Source organism: Pan paniscus, chromosome 14 (genome assembly GCF_029289425.2).
Source record: "Pan paniscus chromosome 14, NHGRI_mPanPan1-v2.0_pri, whole genome shotgun sequence".
Taxonomy (NCBI): Eukaryota; Metazoa; Chordata; class Mammalia; order Primates; family Hominidae; genus Pan; species Pan paniscus.
The window spans coordinates 38,537,863-38,556,201 of NC_073263.2; the positions used below are offsets into that span (position 1 = coordinate 38,537,863).

General features: G+C 37.4%; 1 protein-coding gene across 2 annotated transcripts in view; it reads right to left on the reverse strand.

Annotated features, from left to right (window-relative positions):
* Positions 1-18,339, reverse strand: part of PROSER1 (proline and serine rich 1) — a 28,508-nt gene that overhangs the window by 2,140 nt on the left and 8,029 nt on the right. For both annotated transcript variants that reach the window (XM_003806910.5, XM_034936617.3), the window contains 8 exons: positions 17,618-17,712; positions 16,561-16,654; positions 14,611-14,721; positions 12,804-12,887; positions 11,384-11,462; positions 10,674-10,760; positions 5,865-5,909; positions 403-2,185 (listed from right to left, as the gene is read on the reverse strand). In XM_003806910.5, the coding sequence (XP_003806958.2) occupies positions 403-2,185; positions 5,865-5,909; positions 10,674-10,760; positions 11,384-11,462; positions 12,804-12,887; positions 14,611-14,721; positions 16,561-16,654; positions 17,618-17,712 (2,378 nt within the window). The remainder of the gene's footprint in view (positions 1-402; positions 2,186-5,864; positions 5,910-10,673; positions 10,761-11,383; positions 11,463-12,803; positions 12,888-14,610; positions 14,722-16,560; positions 16,655-17,617; positions 17,713-18,339) is intronic.

Here is an 18,339-nt window from a genome sequence, read left to right on the forward strand (position 1 = left end):
TTTCCATATTTGTAAAATACAATCTTAAAATGTTAAAAACAAAACAAAAACCTTAGAATTTATTCCTCTGTTGGAAGGACCATAAAAATCAGCCATTCCCTGATATGAATCTTTCTACTGTGAAGTATATTATTCGAAATTCAGTAAGTCTGTTTTGCATATAATCCTTTCTGCTGTCTTATAAATAAAACTACCAAATACAAATCCAAACATTGTATCAACAGGCATTAATATTTTATATATTTATCTTAACATGGTTCATAAAACATTTTTGAGTGCTAAAGTTTCCGCCCAGAAAAACATCATTTAGATTTTGACATTCATTTGGATGGCTTGAAATGAAATGTGAACTACAAGTTAGGTGAAGAATAATTTTATCCTATTTCCAAACTATCCACATACCCGGCTTGTGCAACAAGAGCGGAGTTGAAATTGGAACTGAATGCTGAGGCGAATCCTGGAAGGACTGGAGCTGGGGATGGGGCTGTGGCAGCCACAGGTAGTGGTGTGACAGCTGCGACTGTAGAGGGCGCCTGCAGCCCCGGGAATGAGGGAAGAGCAGGGGTAACGCTTGGGGTATTAGAGACAGAAAAGCCTGGGTAGGAGGGATTTGAAGATGACAGAGGTCCTTGAGTAACAGAGAAAAGTGAGGGAACAGCAGTGGACAGGTTGAGGGGGAAAGGTGCTGCTGAGACTGGTGCTGAAGCAGAAAGCCCTGAGAGAACAGCTGCCGTTGAGCTGGGATGAGGGAGAGATGTGGAGGTGGCAGCGGTAGATGAGGTGGCTATTAATGACCCTGGGAGAGATACTGATGGATTAAGAGATGGGTTGCCAGATAAAGGAAAATTGTTGGTCAAAGAAGTAAAAGGAGGAAGAGCAGTGAATACTGGTGCAATGGGAGTGGAGGAACCATGTGGTGGAAGGGAAATAGAGGAAAGAGGATTTGAACCATTTAAAGGAGTACTCAAGCTGGAGAGACCTGACAATGCAGGATTAAGGCAAGTAGATAAACTGATGGGCACGGATGTTGAAGTATATGCACGGCCCAATGTCCCTGACAAACCTAAAGTACCATGAGAGGGATTCCCAGAATGAGATGGACCTTTGAAGGCCGAGGGAGTAGGACTTGTGGGCTCAGTTTTGATCATAACAGGAAGAGTTGTTGCAGCAGGGGTAGATGAAATATGCAGATCTGAGGTACCTGGGTGGGGGCCACGCAAAAGGGAGGCTGAGGAGCCACAGCTAACTGGCGCTGACGTGGAAGCTGATGCAGCAGTGGCTAAAGGAGACTGTACAGGCAATGTCAGGGGAGTGGAAGTTGAGTTAGCCACGGGAGACGGCAGGCCTGGGAACAGGGCCAACCCTGGAGTGGAAGGCCTCTGTGGGGTAGGGATGGCTGACGGGGCATAGCACTTGTTAGGGGCTGAAGCAGAAGAGTCAGAGTTCTGAAGAGTAAGAGAAGATAGTGAAGCCAGCCCACTTGTGACAGCAGAGGATAAAGCAGAGGAGTTGATTAAATTGGTGTCATTGGATGTCAGAAAACCTTTTAACGCAGACAAAAGAGGACTGTTCACACCAAGTGGACCGGCAACGCTGGGAGTAGAGCCACCAGCAATTACAGGAGTCGGGTTGGATAGGCCTTGGGATGTTGGTGGTAAGGGCAAAGGAAGCCCTGCAAAAACTGATGACAATGAAGCAGAATTTGGGTTGCTGGTAGAAGCAGAAGAGCTGGTGGAAAAGGGGAGGCTAGTGAAAGGTGCAGAAGTAGAAGCAAATGCTTCACTGGAACTAAGAGTGGACCGTGGTGTAGGTCCTGGGGTAGGAGTGGCTGCGGTAGGAGTGGCAGAAGGACCTGGCAGTGACACTAGGCCAGAAAAAATGGAAGGAACAGGAGTGGTGGTTGTACTGTGGATGGATGTAACAGGTGCAGTGGGCAATGAAGGGGTTCTGATAACTGTTGGGTTTGGTATTGATGGCTGAGGTGTGTGAACAGCTGAGGAGACCTGCCCTGGGAACACAGGAAGGACAGTATTCAGCAGGTTCATTCCAGAAACGGTGGCAGCTGCTGATGCTGATGGATGATTAATTGCCTTGACTGGGGATGCAGTAGGAACAGGAGTTGCAGCAGGTGTTGAAGGATTAGAACCATGAGGAGAAAAGAGTTGACTTGCTGGGGTGAAAAATGCTATATGGAAGGGGGAAAAAAGGCAAGAATGTATCATCATGCTGAAACGTCAAATTTTGAATTAAAAAGCATAACCATTTTTGTAATATTTAACAAATACCAAATAAAAAATGGCAAGTATAACAGGCTCTTGTAATATCTAAATTGCTGGGTTCCATTTCTCAGATCTTTACTCTGGAGCCAGTCAGATCCAGTTGTCGTCTAGACTCTGCTCAAAATAGTCCTCCAAATCACAGGAAGTTTTGAGAAGCTTGCGAAGTGTCCTTTCATATTTTTCCACTTTTTAAAAATTAAAGCATTTATTTTAATTGTGATTAGTGCTGCTGCACTGACTTTACCTCTAATTCTTTCAATCTACTTATCTAGAGTAAGTCAGTCCCCCTCATAGGAGCTTTCAGAACATGGCTTCCCTTGCAGGGCCATACAAGGCTTTCCAGGATTCATGCCCAGCTCTCCAGTATTGTTTGTTGCCACTCTGTGAGTTGAATTTAATATTCCGGATTGTTCATCTGTACAGTTGCCCCGCCCCATCCCCATACATTTGCTCATACTGACCACTCTACACTACATTAACCCCCAACCTTTACCTGGCAACTCCTTTAGGGGCAAAAGCTGTGCCTAATTCATCTTTATAGTCTTAGTACCTAGCACAGAACACAGCATCTGCATAGTTAATGAGTGTCTGCTGGGCTGGATATATCATAATTACCTCAAACTACAGTTCCCAAACCCACTCAAGGACTATTCCCAACACTATTTCTAGAGTTTGCTATTTTTATTCTGATAAACTCTACAAATAATAAGCATTTTGGGGGATGATGTGGGCTCCCCTCTGAATGTATTCAATGGCTATCCCCACCTGTGATAATCTTGGTGTCAAGGGATATCATGACTTAGGTAGCTAATGTCATAAACACAGGCCGGGCGCGGTGGCTCACGCCTGTAATCCCAGCACTTTGGGAGGCCGAGGCGGGCGGATCACGAGGTCAGGAGATCGAGACCATCCTGGCTAACACGGTGAAACCCCGTCTCTACTAAAAATACAAAAAAAAATTAGCCGGGCGTGGTAGCGGGCGCCTGTAGTCCCAGCTACTCGGGAGGCTGAGGCAGGAGAATGGCGTGAACCCGGGAGGCGGAGCTTGCAGTGAGCCGAGATCGCGCCACTGCACTCCAGCCTGGGCGACAGAGCGAGACTCCGTCTCAAAAAAAAAAAAAAACAAAAAAAAACACAACTATCATCTGATACTGTACTCACATCAAATTCTGTTTCAGTTGTAAACAGAGAATGTTCCTGTTGCAGTGATAACCAACTGAGAAATATTTTCATGGACTAACACATTTTAAAATTTATGTATAATTAAGATTCTTTTGACATAAGCAAGCTGACATGGTCAACGAATACACTATGCTACTCATAGATGGGAAGGGACAATAGGAAGAAAATGGAGGTAAACAACACATACATAATTCATTTGCACTATGTGAAGGCCAAAGGGTGTCACATTGGGCTAAACAAATTTTGTAGTTGTTTTAGAAAAAAAATATGATTGGAAAATTGACAGTCATATTTAAGTACATAAACTGAAACTCAAAAGTCCTTAAGTCTTGACCGTATTAATGTTGTAGGCAGTGATTTGGTTTCAATAAGACTAGCTATCGGCCGGGCGCGGTGGCTCACGCCTGTAATCCCAGCACTTTGGGAGGCCGAGGCGGGCGGATCACGAGGTCAGGAGATCGAGACCATCCTGGCTAACACGGTGAAACCCCGTCTCTACTAAAAATACAAAAAAAAATTAGCCGGGCGTGGTAGCGGGCGCCTGTAGTCCCAGCTACTCGGGAGGCTGAGGCAGGAGAATGGCGTGAACCCGGGAGGCGGAGCTTGCAGTGAGCCGAGATCGCGCCACTGCACTCCAGCCTGGGCGACAGAGCGAGACTCCGTCTCAAAAAAAAAAAAAAAAAAAAAAAAAAAAAAAAAAAAAAAAAAAGACTAGCTATCATTTTAAACTTACAGTACCTATAAAAATGGATTTGTATGTTTTTTGTACTTAATTTCTTTTATAAGAACTAGAAGCATAAGGAATATATACCTAATCTTATGTTTGTAAATAATGTACCAAAAAGGTATTTAAGTCCATAGGTGTTGGGTATCATTTGAGAAATCACTATCTTATTTATTAAACTATATGCTGAAGATCATGTAGCTAATGACAAATCTGAAGGTAAAACCAAACTATCCTAGAGTATTACTTATAGCAGCCTCTGTTGGATCTTTTTATTTAATAAAGCAAAAGCTACGCATTATTAATCATAGCACTTGCAGGTAAAAATGAAACGAACAAAAATAAAAAAAATCCCAACCACATACCATAATAAACAGCACTTTCCAGTCATCTAATTTGGTTATTAACCATAAAACATGATCTGTCAAGCCCTGTGCTAAGTTAGGCCCATCATTTCACTTGTCTTCACAATAACTCTCCGAGATAGAAACTAACACCCTCATTTGACAGATGGGCAATCTGAGGCTTGCTATGACTAAGCAACTGGATAAAAGATCATGCAGCTACTACACGGTGGAGCCAAGACTTGAGCCTGGGTCTTTCAGACTCACGTCTTCAACTGCTATACTAGTTTGTCTTAATTTGTTTCTTAATACAGTTCCAAAAGGAAAAAATAAAATCTTAATCATGCTAACATCGTACAACATAGGAAAACAATATGCTATTCCTGCCAATGGTACTTACAACAACTAACCTGATTACTCCCTTCAAAAACATTTGAACATAAAATAATAAAGTTGAACATAAAAGCTGAAATTTCCTCAATCTCCTTTTCACTGGAGTTAAATTACCTGTTCAAGGTCACAATACTAGGTGGTGCCAGAGGCAGGATAAGAAACTGGATGTCCTGACATTTCACTTAGTGTTCTTTACACCCCACTATGCTACCTCCTTTAGAAACTACCAGCTGAGAAGCACCTGCTAGGCACTGTTCTCAGGGAATGGAATTCTCCCACTGAGACTCCTAACTATGTACTACAATGGTCAGGCTATTGTGCTACTTTGCTAAACAAGAACTGATGTCAGTTTTGTCTCATACAAGAAAGCCTCTCCTTCCTGACCACACAGATCATCACCTAGGGGAAAAATAAAACGTCGCAGCACTGCTGCCATCTGGAGGCACTATGTAGGATACACTTCATTTTCATTTTTCAATTCCATTTTCTGCTTTGGTGCCCCTTGTTCTTTTCTACATTAAGATATGCTTAATAATACTTATTGAAATAATGAACTCTAAAAATAGAATCTGACTAGCATTTGTCAAAAAGGATTTTTATCATCCCATGTGTTTATATCAAAAAACAAATGAGGTTTCCAGTATCACAGAATGTAAAGTGAATGTGAATGCAAAGCTACGCAGTACTTACATTACACTGCAAGTTTTGCAAATTGTATAAAAGTCCTAAGATTAATTTTAAATTCAGTTAACACGTGCATTTCATGTTATGTATATAATATGTAACACTAGTAAACCACTTTTAACAAGTATGAATTATATTCTTTAACCAGAAACTTTTCCTAAAACATAACAATTCCAAATATACTCAAATTATTCTCAGTGAATAACAGAGCAAACCATGACAGATATCTGTTATCTCTGGATCAAATTTGCTACTTACTTTGATTCTGTATAGGTTTTGATGGATGGGAAAGGTCTTCATTCTCTATATAAAAATAAATAAAAGTTCATTTTAAACTTTAATCAAATATTTGCTACCATAATAAACAGATATTTGGATAAAAAGAAAAACACAGGATATAAATATTTATGGACTGTGTTAGGAAAAAAATGTATACATATGGGAAAATAAATAAAAATAGTAGTAACTCTACTATTATTACTACTAATACTTTACTACTCTATCTGAAGAGCAAGAGGATTACCAGAAAATGAGTGAGTGCTCTTTTATCCCCTAGCATCTCCACCTTAGCTTGTCAAGTTTTAAATACACACTGTTAATTTTACATATATACTGTATTCAAGAACACTTTCTGGAAAGATGCTGGCCTGAGGGTGCCATCCAGGAGAAAGTGTACCCTGCAGCTGTAGTGCAGAGAGGACCACTATCATTGGCTGACCTGACAGACAGCTCCTCTGAGTACCAGTGCCTACAGGAGTGGGAAGACTGAGAAGCGAGGTGGCAGCTGGATGAATAAGTGTAGAATTCACTGCCATTCACTGTGGATTGTCCAAGCCAACAGAAAGAAACTGTCCTGCCCATTTGCTGTACTCAGCTTGGGAAAGGCCCTATATTAGGAATTACCATGGAGAACTAGCCTAGTTGAGGCTAACTTGAAGCCTGTGAGACTGACAACGCAAAGCACACTCCTCAAGGGAAACGATCTATCCAAACAGCCCATCAGCCAAGGATACAAAGGGAGAAAACTTTAACCTCTTATGGCTTGACAATAACTGCCCAAGAAACCAATACTGTGACAGGCATACAGTGTAAAGGAAACCTCCACGCCCTGGTATAGTGAGCAAAGAAAAACCACAGCTTGTTTAAGGAATTCACGAGCTTGACTGAGGTGACAAAAAATAACCACCAGAACAATGGAGATTTAATTAAAGAAAAAGGACTTTTAAAACCCGACACACACACACACACACACACACACACACTACTGGGAAATAAGCAGAGAAGACTTTTACATATAAAAATCTGATTCCAAATTAATAAATGGAAAGAATAATAAAGATTAGAAATAAAATGACTAAAAGTTAAACTATGGTTGGAAACAAGAAACAAATATCACTTAGAATGCCAAAAAAATTTTTTTAATGGAAAAGATGTCATAAATGAATGGGTTAATAGGCTTAGAAAGCAAATACAGAAAATGTAAAATAAGAGTAGCAGGAGGAGGGGAAAAAAAGCAGAGGAAAATGCAACAATTAAAAGAATAACATAAACAAAATTTTCCTAAGCTTTAAAGACTTGAGTTTTCACATCAAAAGAACTTACAGAATGCCAGAAAAGATTAATGACAAGATACACACCTAAACATACTGGTAAAATTTCTGAAATCCAAAGATAAAAAAACTTCTTTGTAAGCTTACAGAAAGAGACCAAGTGCCCAATAAAGAAAATTATCTGGAATTAAATTTCCCATCCACAACTCTATACATGTGTCCTTTCTGAAGTAATTTCTTAAAGTCATTTTCTACCAAAAGAAAATTATAACAGGCACATCAAGACAAAGAATAAAACAAACAGAAGAAACAGTTAACAAGTCATGATCAAAGGCAATTTTAAAGAAATTAAATATCAGAAGCAAAAATGTCTAGTATCCCAACAAAACATACAAATTGATTTTAAAAAGGAGAGGTCGGGCACAGTGGCTCACGCCTATAATCCCAGAACTTTGGGAGGCCGAGGTAGGCAGATCGCCTGAGGTGAGGAGTTCGAGACCAGCCTGACCAACGTGGAGAAACCCTGTCTCTACTAAAAATACAAAAAAAAAAAAAAAAAAAAAAATTAGCCAGGCATGGTGGTATGCCTGTAATCCCAGCTATTTGGGAGGCTGAGGCAGGAGAATTGCTTGAACCTGGGAGGCGGAGGTTGTGGTGAGCCGACATTGCGCCACTGCACTTTATCCTGGGCAACGAGCGAAACTCTGTCTCAAAAAAAAAAAAAAAAAAAAAAAAAGGAGAGAATATGGAAGTAAAATGATATATAGAATAGTTTTAAGTTTTTGTATACTGACAACCATTAAGAATAAGAAGGTAATCATTGGCAATATTAGAGAAAATTTCTAAGTTTGGGTGGGGTCAAGGAGAGAACAGTTGTTAAAAAAATAAAATGGCAATTTGACCAATACAATTTAGCAAAAGGTAAGAAAAACAAAACTGGAATAGAAGAATAATGAAAATAAAAATAAAATGGAAGGACTAAGAACAAATGTGTAATTTTTATTATTACTAAAAATTCCTATTAAAAGTCTAACAGGTTTAAAAATAAAAATTCAGCTATATATAATTTACAAACCAAGCCAATCTACCAAATAAAATCATAGGGGAAAAAAAGTTTAAAATAAAGGTACAGGCAAAATATTTTTTATGAAATAAAAACAAAAATAAGTCAGGACAATATTATTACTCAATAAGGCCTAGGAAACAAAGAAATATTTTATAGTAAGACTATAACTCAGCTGATATTATTTTATATCTATCTAGAAAACTCAAGAGACTTAAAAAAAAAAAAGAGAGGGTAATTAGTAATAAGCACCTAGAAATGAAACATTCTACTTATAATTGTAACCAAAAATATCTCTAAATTCTATAGACAGATTTAAGGAACAGAATCTGCATGTAGAAAACTACAGTATCTTCTTGAAAGGAATAAAATAAACCCTGGGGAAGAAAACACTACCAGCTTGACGTGATATAAAGATATATACACATAACTGAATGGTAAGACTTACTATCATAAAAATGTCAGTTCTTCTGAAATTACTATATAGCTCTCTCTCTGTACACACACACACACACACACACACACACCCCTGTTTTAAGTTGCAGAAAATGATCTTAAGGTTCAGATGGAAGATTTCTAACGATAATAAAAATACAAAAATATATAAGGGGGAGCCTGCCTTATGAAACATTAGAACACACTACAAATCTGGTAGTAAAATTAGTATATAATAATAAAATAACTACAGTGGAATTTTAATAAAGAACTCATCAAACTCATGAGTAAAACAAACAACTGATATAAAAATTAATTTTTTGTTAAAAAACACAAACTAAAATGTAAGCTAAATTAGTCTACCAGACTGGCAAAGTTAAAAAAATGAAAATCTTCCATGTTGAAAGGGTGTGAAGAAACTGTAGCCTCATATACTCTTATGGACAGGTTTAAACTGGTATAGGGTTTTTGGAGAATAGTTTGACAACATATGGGAAACCATTTATTGTTCATATCCCATGTTACCAAAAGACCCACTGAAAAAGGTTGGCCTGGCAAGTGTTGGGGTGTTTTAGTCCTTCTCACTGCTTTTTTATGAGCCCTTCCTCTCCATGGTAGGCGTAATTTACTCAAATGGTGGCATTCATTAAGTCAATGATACTTCTCCATAGCACGTCAAAGTTTTACCACTCATGAGAAATAGTTCTTTTTCCCATAACTAGCCTGTGTTTACATATGTGACCCAAGGCCACTTGAATGGAGTCTTTATGTCATTAGCAAAGTGAATGGGGAGACAATCATGCCAACTGGCCGTGGAACTTAGGCTACAGTGGGCTGAATTCCAGCTCCTGCCCTACCTCTGCCAGGCACGGGATACCCAATTCACCCCCTCCCCAAGTAATTACTCTTCTAATCTGCATGTGATAAACTGCCTTTGTGCAGAGTATTCTTTGCTATCCCGCTGTCAACTCCATACATAGTCATCCATCAATTTCAGTTTCTGACAGTTCCTTTGCTGAGTCAGAAAGGTGCCTACCCCAGTGTCCAAAGATTCTTAATAAAAGTTTGGAGGCAGAAAGTCCCCCAGCTCTCTTCAATCTGGCACTTAATAAAGATCCTTGAAAAAAAAATTGATGCTTTGATCTCTCTTGGGTTCTCTGTGCACAAATTCTAGCATTTCCCAAACTTGCTTAAAGAACCACCAGTAGGTCATTAAAAAAAATAAAAATACCAGGCACCCCCTATCACAATACACTGAATAGAATCTCTACAAGTGGGGAACTAAAGGTATTTTTTTAAAAGTGCTCCAGGTGGTTCCGGACTACAGAGAAACCACCTCATTGTTGCTTTGTCATTCCTCATATTTGATTATCAGTCTGTTTTCACCTGTTTCTTCCTTAATTCAATTAAATGGCAGCTTCATTATTGGGTCAACAACCTTTAACAGTATAATTATGCAAGCAGCTCACATTTAATTTAGTGGGGCTGATTTGGATGCCTCTCCTATGAGTTTCCATAGCACCCTAACCCTATCACAGCACTGATCATTTCAACGTATCTCTTTGAATCTAAGATGCCACTTGCTATAAATCACATTCTAATTTCAGAGAAATTAAACTATAAAAAATGTGCAATTGAGAACCAATAATGTAGAATATATTGAAATGGCCTTCTCTTTCCTCATCTGTATTTTTTCACTAGACTAAACTCTTTGCAAACATGACTCTTTGTGGACCTCTGTATCTACAGCACACAACACATGATAGGGTCACCTAACATTCATTAAACATGTCACTGAACAAATGCTATTAAAACGTTAGCCTATATTACAAATAGAGAAAGTGAAGTCCATCAAGACTACGAAAACTGTCCCATATTACCAAGGATTCACTTCCAGATCCTTCAGACTCTTGAGCTTGTGTTCCCTCTGTTAGAATACGTCATGCCAAACAACTGTCCATTCCAAGTGTACATTTGTGTATGAATAAGTTACTTAAACACCCCCAAATAACATTTTACCTGTTCCTACAGGATTAGGAGTATATGGAGGTGGAGGTGGAGCTATGACATTCGCTAATGGTACCAGACCTGCATTGTTATAAGCACCTAAAATAAAAACACAATAGAAAAAAATATACGTTAGTACTGTTCTGTGACTAGGAGTTCAAACTATATTAATGCAGCTATTCAATTTATTATAAAAACTCCTATTTAATAGAGTTGATTTTATATGGAGGTTTATGTCTAGAGTTAAGTGAAAACTGACACCAAATGAAACAACCAGAGATTCCTATTTCCCACTGCATATTCATTGCAGGGATAAGTTCAGTGAATGGCATGGCAGGCAGAACCTGCTATACTTACATTATTTGTCTTTTCTGCCAAACGCATATACTTGACTTTTTAAAGTTAAATGCATGAATGATGCCTCTGAACTACCAACTACCAAAAATAGGAATTCAAGATGATTTACCAAAGTGAAAACCCATAAATAATGAATGACTAAAAATAATCTAATTAATTTATCATAAAGAAAATATCCTAAATAAACTGTCTGCTGCAGTGTTGTAGGCCAGGACACAACTAGCTAACTATGGGCATAATTAAGCTCACAGTAGCATTTCATAAGTGCTACAGATTTGCCAACCACATAGACCAGCACTTACTTTCAATTTAATAAATAAACAGCAAAAAAGAAAAACAAGTAAAAAAATAACGGAACTCCTTACTTGGTGCAATAGTTGCATGTGGTCGGCATGGAGGTATCGGATAAGGAACAGGTTTATGTGGATTATATGTTGAAGGAGGCTAAAAGATGGGGGAAAATACAGCAGTTAGAAGAAAATCAAGTAAGCTGTCTCCTGGCAACTTGTCTTTCAAAATATTTAGTCCTAATATGCTAAAAATGTCCCCGCATATCATACTACTGGACTACATGTGACGACAAATGAGGGAAATTTCTTTGCTTTAATAAATATGGTTGCTATTAAATTCCAAATGCAGATCTTGCCAAAGATGGCCATAGAGGTGGCCAAAGATTTTTAAAATCATCTCCAATAAGGGGTTAGATCTCACTGTAAACAGCAAACTCCTCCCAGGCCCAGCCTAAGTTAAACCAAGAACTCCTGTTTCCTCCTACATAACAAAGACAAGAAACCTTCTAGGTTTTACAATCTCAAATTACGCAAGAACTCCCAATGGCAACATCCTCCTAAACTGATAGGAATTCATCCTCTCATTCCCACCCTCTTTCCTCCTTTTAGAAGAAAAAAGCACTGTTTGCGTTAGCATTTGGCATTCTGACAACTCCAGTAGAACACAGACTGGAATCAGGAATTCAGTATGTTAGTTGTTCTGCCTTTTGAAATCCATAAATCTACCAATACTTATTTTACAGTTGATGGAGCTTACCTAAGTAACAAAAAGCATTCAAAGAACTGGTCTTTAGAAAACTGCAAGTATCTGAAGCTAAGCCAGATGCTGTACTTTTTACCTAGAGAGAGAGCATGTGCATGCCTGTGAGGCAGGGGAAAGGACCCACTGGTGGTAAGGCAGCCAGATTCTTTCCAGCTCCCATAATTGTGGCCCTATCTGAAGTCTTGTGCAAGAACCATGATCTGTTACTATTCTGCCATAAACAACTCCACTGGAGTTCTTGTCATGTGGACAGGCAGGTTTTGCAAGGTGGTTGTATGCAGGCCTCTAGTACTTCAACTCCAAAGATCCTTCAACCCATGGGGTTGTCTTCTCCTGTCCTGTTTACATTGCAATCATTATAATCACTATCTTGTAAATACTTTCAACCTGTGACTTCACTGTGGTTTCACTAACACTAATTCAGCTAAACTACAAACTTAGTTAAAACAAGCTCTCCACACTCCGTATCTCCAACTGAGCAGCTGAATGCGTCTCGAAAAAAAAAACCGAAAGCAATTTGACTGATTCTACTTTAAAATAAAAAGCTTAATCTCAAAGGGGCTCTTACTACTGTTAAATATTTGTTTCCCTCATCCATTCACTCTCTCACTCTCCTACAATTTCTAGAATACTTCAAACTTTGCAACACAAAAATAAAATTAATGCTTTGAGTAAAAAGGAAACTTTATGTAGGAAGGAGTTTGGGCTTCTTTCATCATTTTCTAAACATACTGGTTTGGATGGCCCAAGAATTCGTGCAGCTATTCCTTTGCCTTCGTTAGTACATTCTTCACCATCTTTTTTCAAAGGAGTTCCCTATTAAAAAAAAAAAAAAAAAGGTAATTGAAACTTAAAAAAAAAAAACCCTCAAACCAGTAACAATAACCAACCTCACTGTATTAACACTGAAGAAAAGGACTTGGTAAGAGTGTAAAGACTTGCATTCCCATTTCAGTTCTGCACTGGCTGGCGGCATGACCCTGATAAGGTCCTCAATCCTCCTATGCTATGGAACTCTCATATCACATGCAAAGGTACTCAGAAGTGAACATGAAAAACACAGAGAGGATGACAGGAAAAGATAAGGTATCCACAGGGACTGGTTCTAGGACCTCCCCCATAGATACCAAAATACATGGATGCTCAAGTCTCGTATATAAAACAGCATAGTATTTGCATATAACCTGAACATATCCACACATATACTTTAAATAATCTCTAGATTACTTATAATACCGAATACAATGTGGATGCTGTGTAAATAGTTGTTAAGCTGCATTGTTTTACTGTATTATTGCTTTTTTTCGGAATACAGTATGTTCTGATTTTTCTTCTTCACAAAAAGGAGCAATCAGAAATGAACTTCCAATGCCACAGTATGTATAATACTCAAAGAATAAGAGTACCTATGTTACAGTTGAAAGTAGATAAGAAAAAATGGTGTTCTCTATAAAGATTAAGTGTGATTATTTATAATGTCAAGGGTAAATGAGACCTTATTCAAGACTGTTAAAATTAACAGATCAGAATAAGTTGATAGATTATTGCAGTGTGTCATCGCCCTAACAGTGTGTGTGGCTAAATGGTATATACTAGCGTGGAAGCCAACTCCCAAGATGTCCCCCACTGATCCTCATCTCCTACCTGCCCTTGCACCATTCCCTCCCAGAATGAATGGGGCTGACCTGTGTAACACATGGGACATTGCAGAAAGGATGGCATCTGACTTCCAGGCAGCTTCCACTTGTCTTCTCTTGCTTGGATTACTTGCTCTGGTAGAAGCCAGCTGCCATGTCATGAGGACACTCAAGCAGCATTACAAAAAAGTCTTTGTGGTGGACAACAAAGGACTCCTGCCAACCACCAACACTACCTTGCCAAGCATGTAAACGAGTCACCTTGAGGCCCTATTCTTGGGCTCCAATCAAACTTTCAGATGAATGTAACCTCATGAAAAGACCTGAACCAGAACTATCCAGCTAAGTGTTCCAATATTCCTGACCCATAAAATCCATGTGAGGTAATAAACGTTTATTGCTTTAATCCACTAAGCTGTGGGGTTGTTACGCAGCTACAGAAATATAACATTCTTTGAGAAAGCTGTTTTACAAAGAGGTTTGAGGAACATTAGATGATATAAAAACAAGTTTCTTTTTTATAGTACTTCTCGGAGCCTTTATATGCGATTCCCCAGGAAGGAAACACTGTATGCAAAGTTTCCCAAACACACTTCACTGAATGAAACTGAGATTGTAAGAATACTGAGAATTTGAGAACTGTTCCTTTACTAAATGTAAATCAGTGCTTCTAAAGTACTTTGAAAAATAAAATCATCCTCTCTTCTATTTGTCTTGTTCTATAGATTTTATATAAATACCTTAATACTTTAATGAAGTTTAGACATGAACTTTCAATCAGTGGTGAGCCTGTGAATTAAGTTACCGACATAAAATTCCTTTCCTTTAAATATCATTAACTTATTCTACACTTCATACTTAACCATGAGAAGTTTCATATACAGCTACAGAAGTATGCTTACTGGGAAAATTCCATTTATGCGGCTAGGTCTTCCTTTGGGATATGGATTTCCTGGGATAGTTCCACAAGAAGATATCATAGCATGAGGAGCTTTGCAGCCCCCCTTGAAAGCCTGTAATATAAGAAAGAAGAGGGGTAGGAAAAAAATTCTTAAAAGACAAGTATTCTGAACATTGGGAGCTCAGCTAAAAAAAACATGAATTAAAGAACAGCACTACATGCAATCTGCTCATACATCATTCAGCACTTACAGTGGTGAATGTGACCAAAAGTAATAAAATCACTTTATTTAAATGGAATAATTAAAATGGTAACATAATGTTGCAACAGACTCATACAAAGAATGTCTTCACGGTAGATTTTGTAAATTGTGTAAAAAAAGTGTTTATTATCTAATCTGTCCCATTTCTTCAACTAGCAAGAAATAACAGTTCAAATCTACAAATGCCAAGGTCATGTTACATTTGAGGAAAGGAGGACACAGCGATGAAAGAAACATGGTCCCTGCTCTTTACAACCCAGTGGAGGACATCATAAACAAGTAACATGACATTGGGTGGTCCAAAGAGCTACACACCATTGAAAAACTAACTTAGACAATGTTCAACATACTATTACATATTTATGAGAAATAGTGAGGGAAGGGATTTAGGTCTAAGCTGTTTATTATTGCACCCTCAGCTTCTAAATGATGCCGCACACACACTGAGTTGGTGCTCAATACATATTAATAAATGAAAAAACACTGTATTAGGCAACATATATTCCAATGTATCTATATTATGTTATAGAAATATCCAGCTATACATATGTGTGTGTGTGTATATATATTCACAAGTATGTACAATGTTATATATTTTATTACATATTGGTTTTATAAATCCCTTCACAACACATGTATGTATATTAGCTATATAACCCAGCCCCTCTACTAAATACCCCAACCCTGAAATCATCTGAATTTTTGGCTATAATAAAGAGTACCGGAGTGAATGCCCTTATATATAAATTTGTATATTTCAACATTTCCTTCAAATAAATTCCTAAAAGTAGAAATTTGGGGCCAAAAGGTATAAATATTGTAAAGGCTCTTCAAGTTTACCTTCTAGAAAAGTTGTACTAATTTACATTGACCAGAGGGCCTACTCTACAGAACACTCAGGCCCAGAATATTTCTGAGAAGGAAAGTGACACGATCGGAACACTTCATAAGAAAGAAAAATACAGCAGTAATATGCATGTTGCCTTAAAGGTTTTAGTCAAGAAAACTGGTAAGGAAGTTACTGAAGTAAATAAACATGGCTCAGATCTTAACTCTTCTACAACAATGTATGACTAAGGTGAATTTGCCTACCATCCCTGGGCTTAAAGGAGTTTGTGAGTATTAAATACAACTGAACAGCCAGGCTCATAATTAATTAATTCAGCTTCCAGACATCGCAATCCTACCTTAGAAATAACTACCTTAGATGACAAATCAAGTTTTCTAGGGTTGGACAAGTACTATTTATCCCATTCTTACAGATTTTTAACTAATAAACTGGAATTTTAACTAATAAACTGGCTTTAATATTGACCTCTTATGAATCTGATTTAAAATAAACTGGATAACAAAGCAAATTTGAAAAGTTAAGTTCCTAAGTACACAAAGTTTAAAGCAAAAACTTGAAGCCATGACAAAGGTACCAAGGGACAAAGACATAAACATTTCCATGAGGCTCAAGCTGAGTGGCCAACTGACTTCTCACTCTCAAGCCATCTCTTCCCCCTTGAATGTCCCTATCAACCAGCTCTATTTCCACGCCGCAGACCGCAGGGATGTTCATTTTTAACCCATTGTACAACAGCATTCAAGTTATTCACCAAAGTTAGTAAGAAGAAAGGTGCTTTTTCGTTTTCAATATTCGGAAAAACCAGCGTACCAAGTACATGACAATCTTTAGAAAACTACCTGTTCAAGTATTCTCTTGCACCGTTTCTTCTCAGACATATTTATCCTGAATAAATCTTCAATAGGACGAGAATTCTGTGCATCAATAATGTTCCTACCAAGAAAACACAATTTAGCTTTTTGTTTAAAAATCTGAGCATACATCGAGGTAAGCAACCTTTGTTTACCACACAAACATATCTGAGTAAGCGTTCTCCATGACATAGGGAGAAAAGTGTGACTATTTACTTTTAACAGCTCAATTTAAATAACATGTTTATATATAAATATAACAACTTAGGTTTATCTGATTACTGAAAAGTAAAACAGTAATACTGCAAATAAAAATCATTATTTTGAGATTTTTCAAAATATACTTTCTTCAGTGATAGGAGAGCTATGGCAATAGAACCAACCCATGTGCTAAATGCATAAAAATCATTTTATGCTAAATGCATAAAGTTTTATCTTGTGCTTTAATTTTGTGCTTTTATGGACACCTATGCATACAAAAAGGACTTAAAAATGTATGTGTTACAAATAAATAACTTATACATTCTTCAGTTATGCAAAGGAGTAGGTTCTTTCCATGTCTTTTTGAGCTTACATTCATTACGGTCATCTGTCAAATGCTGTGGTAGGTGCTTTCACAGACTTTCTGATATTTAAAGTTCATTACCCTATTAAGTGAGTATGATTCTTATTTTTACAATTGAGGCAAATAAGGCTCAGAAAAAATAAGCAACTTGCCAAAAAAAAAAAAATTCTTATGTCAGTAAGTGAAAGAATCTCTAATTCTTAAATTCCTGTCTTTTCAGAGTAGGAAGGCAAGGCAAATAACTGAAATACAAAAAATCAAATTAAACAATCCTGTTAAGCCCCTTCATTTTATAAGTTATAGTCATATATGTAATAAGTACACTAGATACTTATTCACATTTAGAAATCAGAATGTACCACTATGCTTTTGACTGTATTTTGTTAGACACATTAACACACACTAATTAGACACTTAAAAAGGCTTCTACATTTTTTCCCAATGAAGTAAAAAAAAAAAAAAAAAAAAAGAAATACTTACGAGGCTAACAGTTCAAGAGCAACTAGTTTGTCTTTACTGAAAGTGAAACAGTTGAGTATATTGACCACTTCTGTTGGCTGGACAGCCACCATTTTCTGTTGATATAAAAAATAATTTTATTTTTAACGTGAAATTTTCATGCCAGAAATTACCTTTTTCTGGAAGTACAGTTAAATGCTCTTAATATAAACATTTTAGATAAAATATATCACATTTTAGGTGAAAACCACTTACTCAAAAGAAAGTTCTAACAATAAATGAATTATGCTCTATCAACGTAACCATTTCAGTTGAAGATCTAATGAAGATCTAAGTTCTCCTACATGCTCCTTTTTTATCCATTTCTCGATGTGTTCAGTTACAGAATTAAAAAAATCAGAAGTATTACTTTCCTCAGAAAGGTTATATAAAAAGGTGATACTCATACACATGGGAGATTAAATTGTTCAAAGGTTAGAAAAACATTACTATACTCCTCAGTTAGAGGGCTAAGTATGCCACAGATCAGTGCTTCCATGATGTTAAACATATTACAAAAAAAGGTTACACTAGCCATATAAGGTAGGGAAAAGCTGGGTTAAACGGGTTTCTCTACTGCAGAACTTTAAGTCTTATTTTAATTTAATGTGCATTGTGATGCACCAAGATTGTGTGGAATGTTACATAATTATTTGACTAGAGTACCTTTATTTCTGAAGAACATTCAGAAGATTTGGCCAATT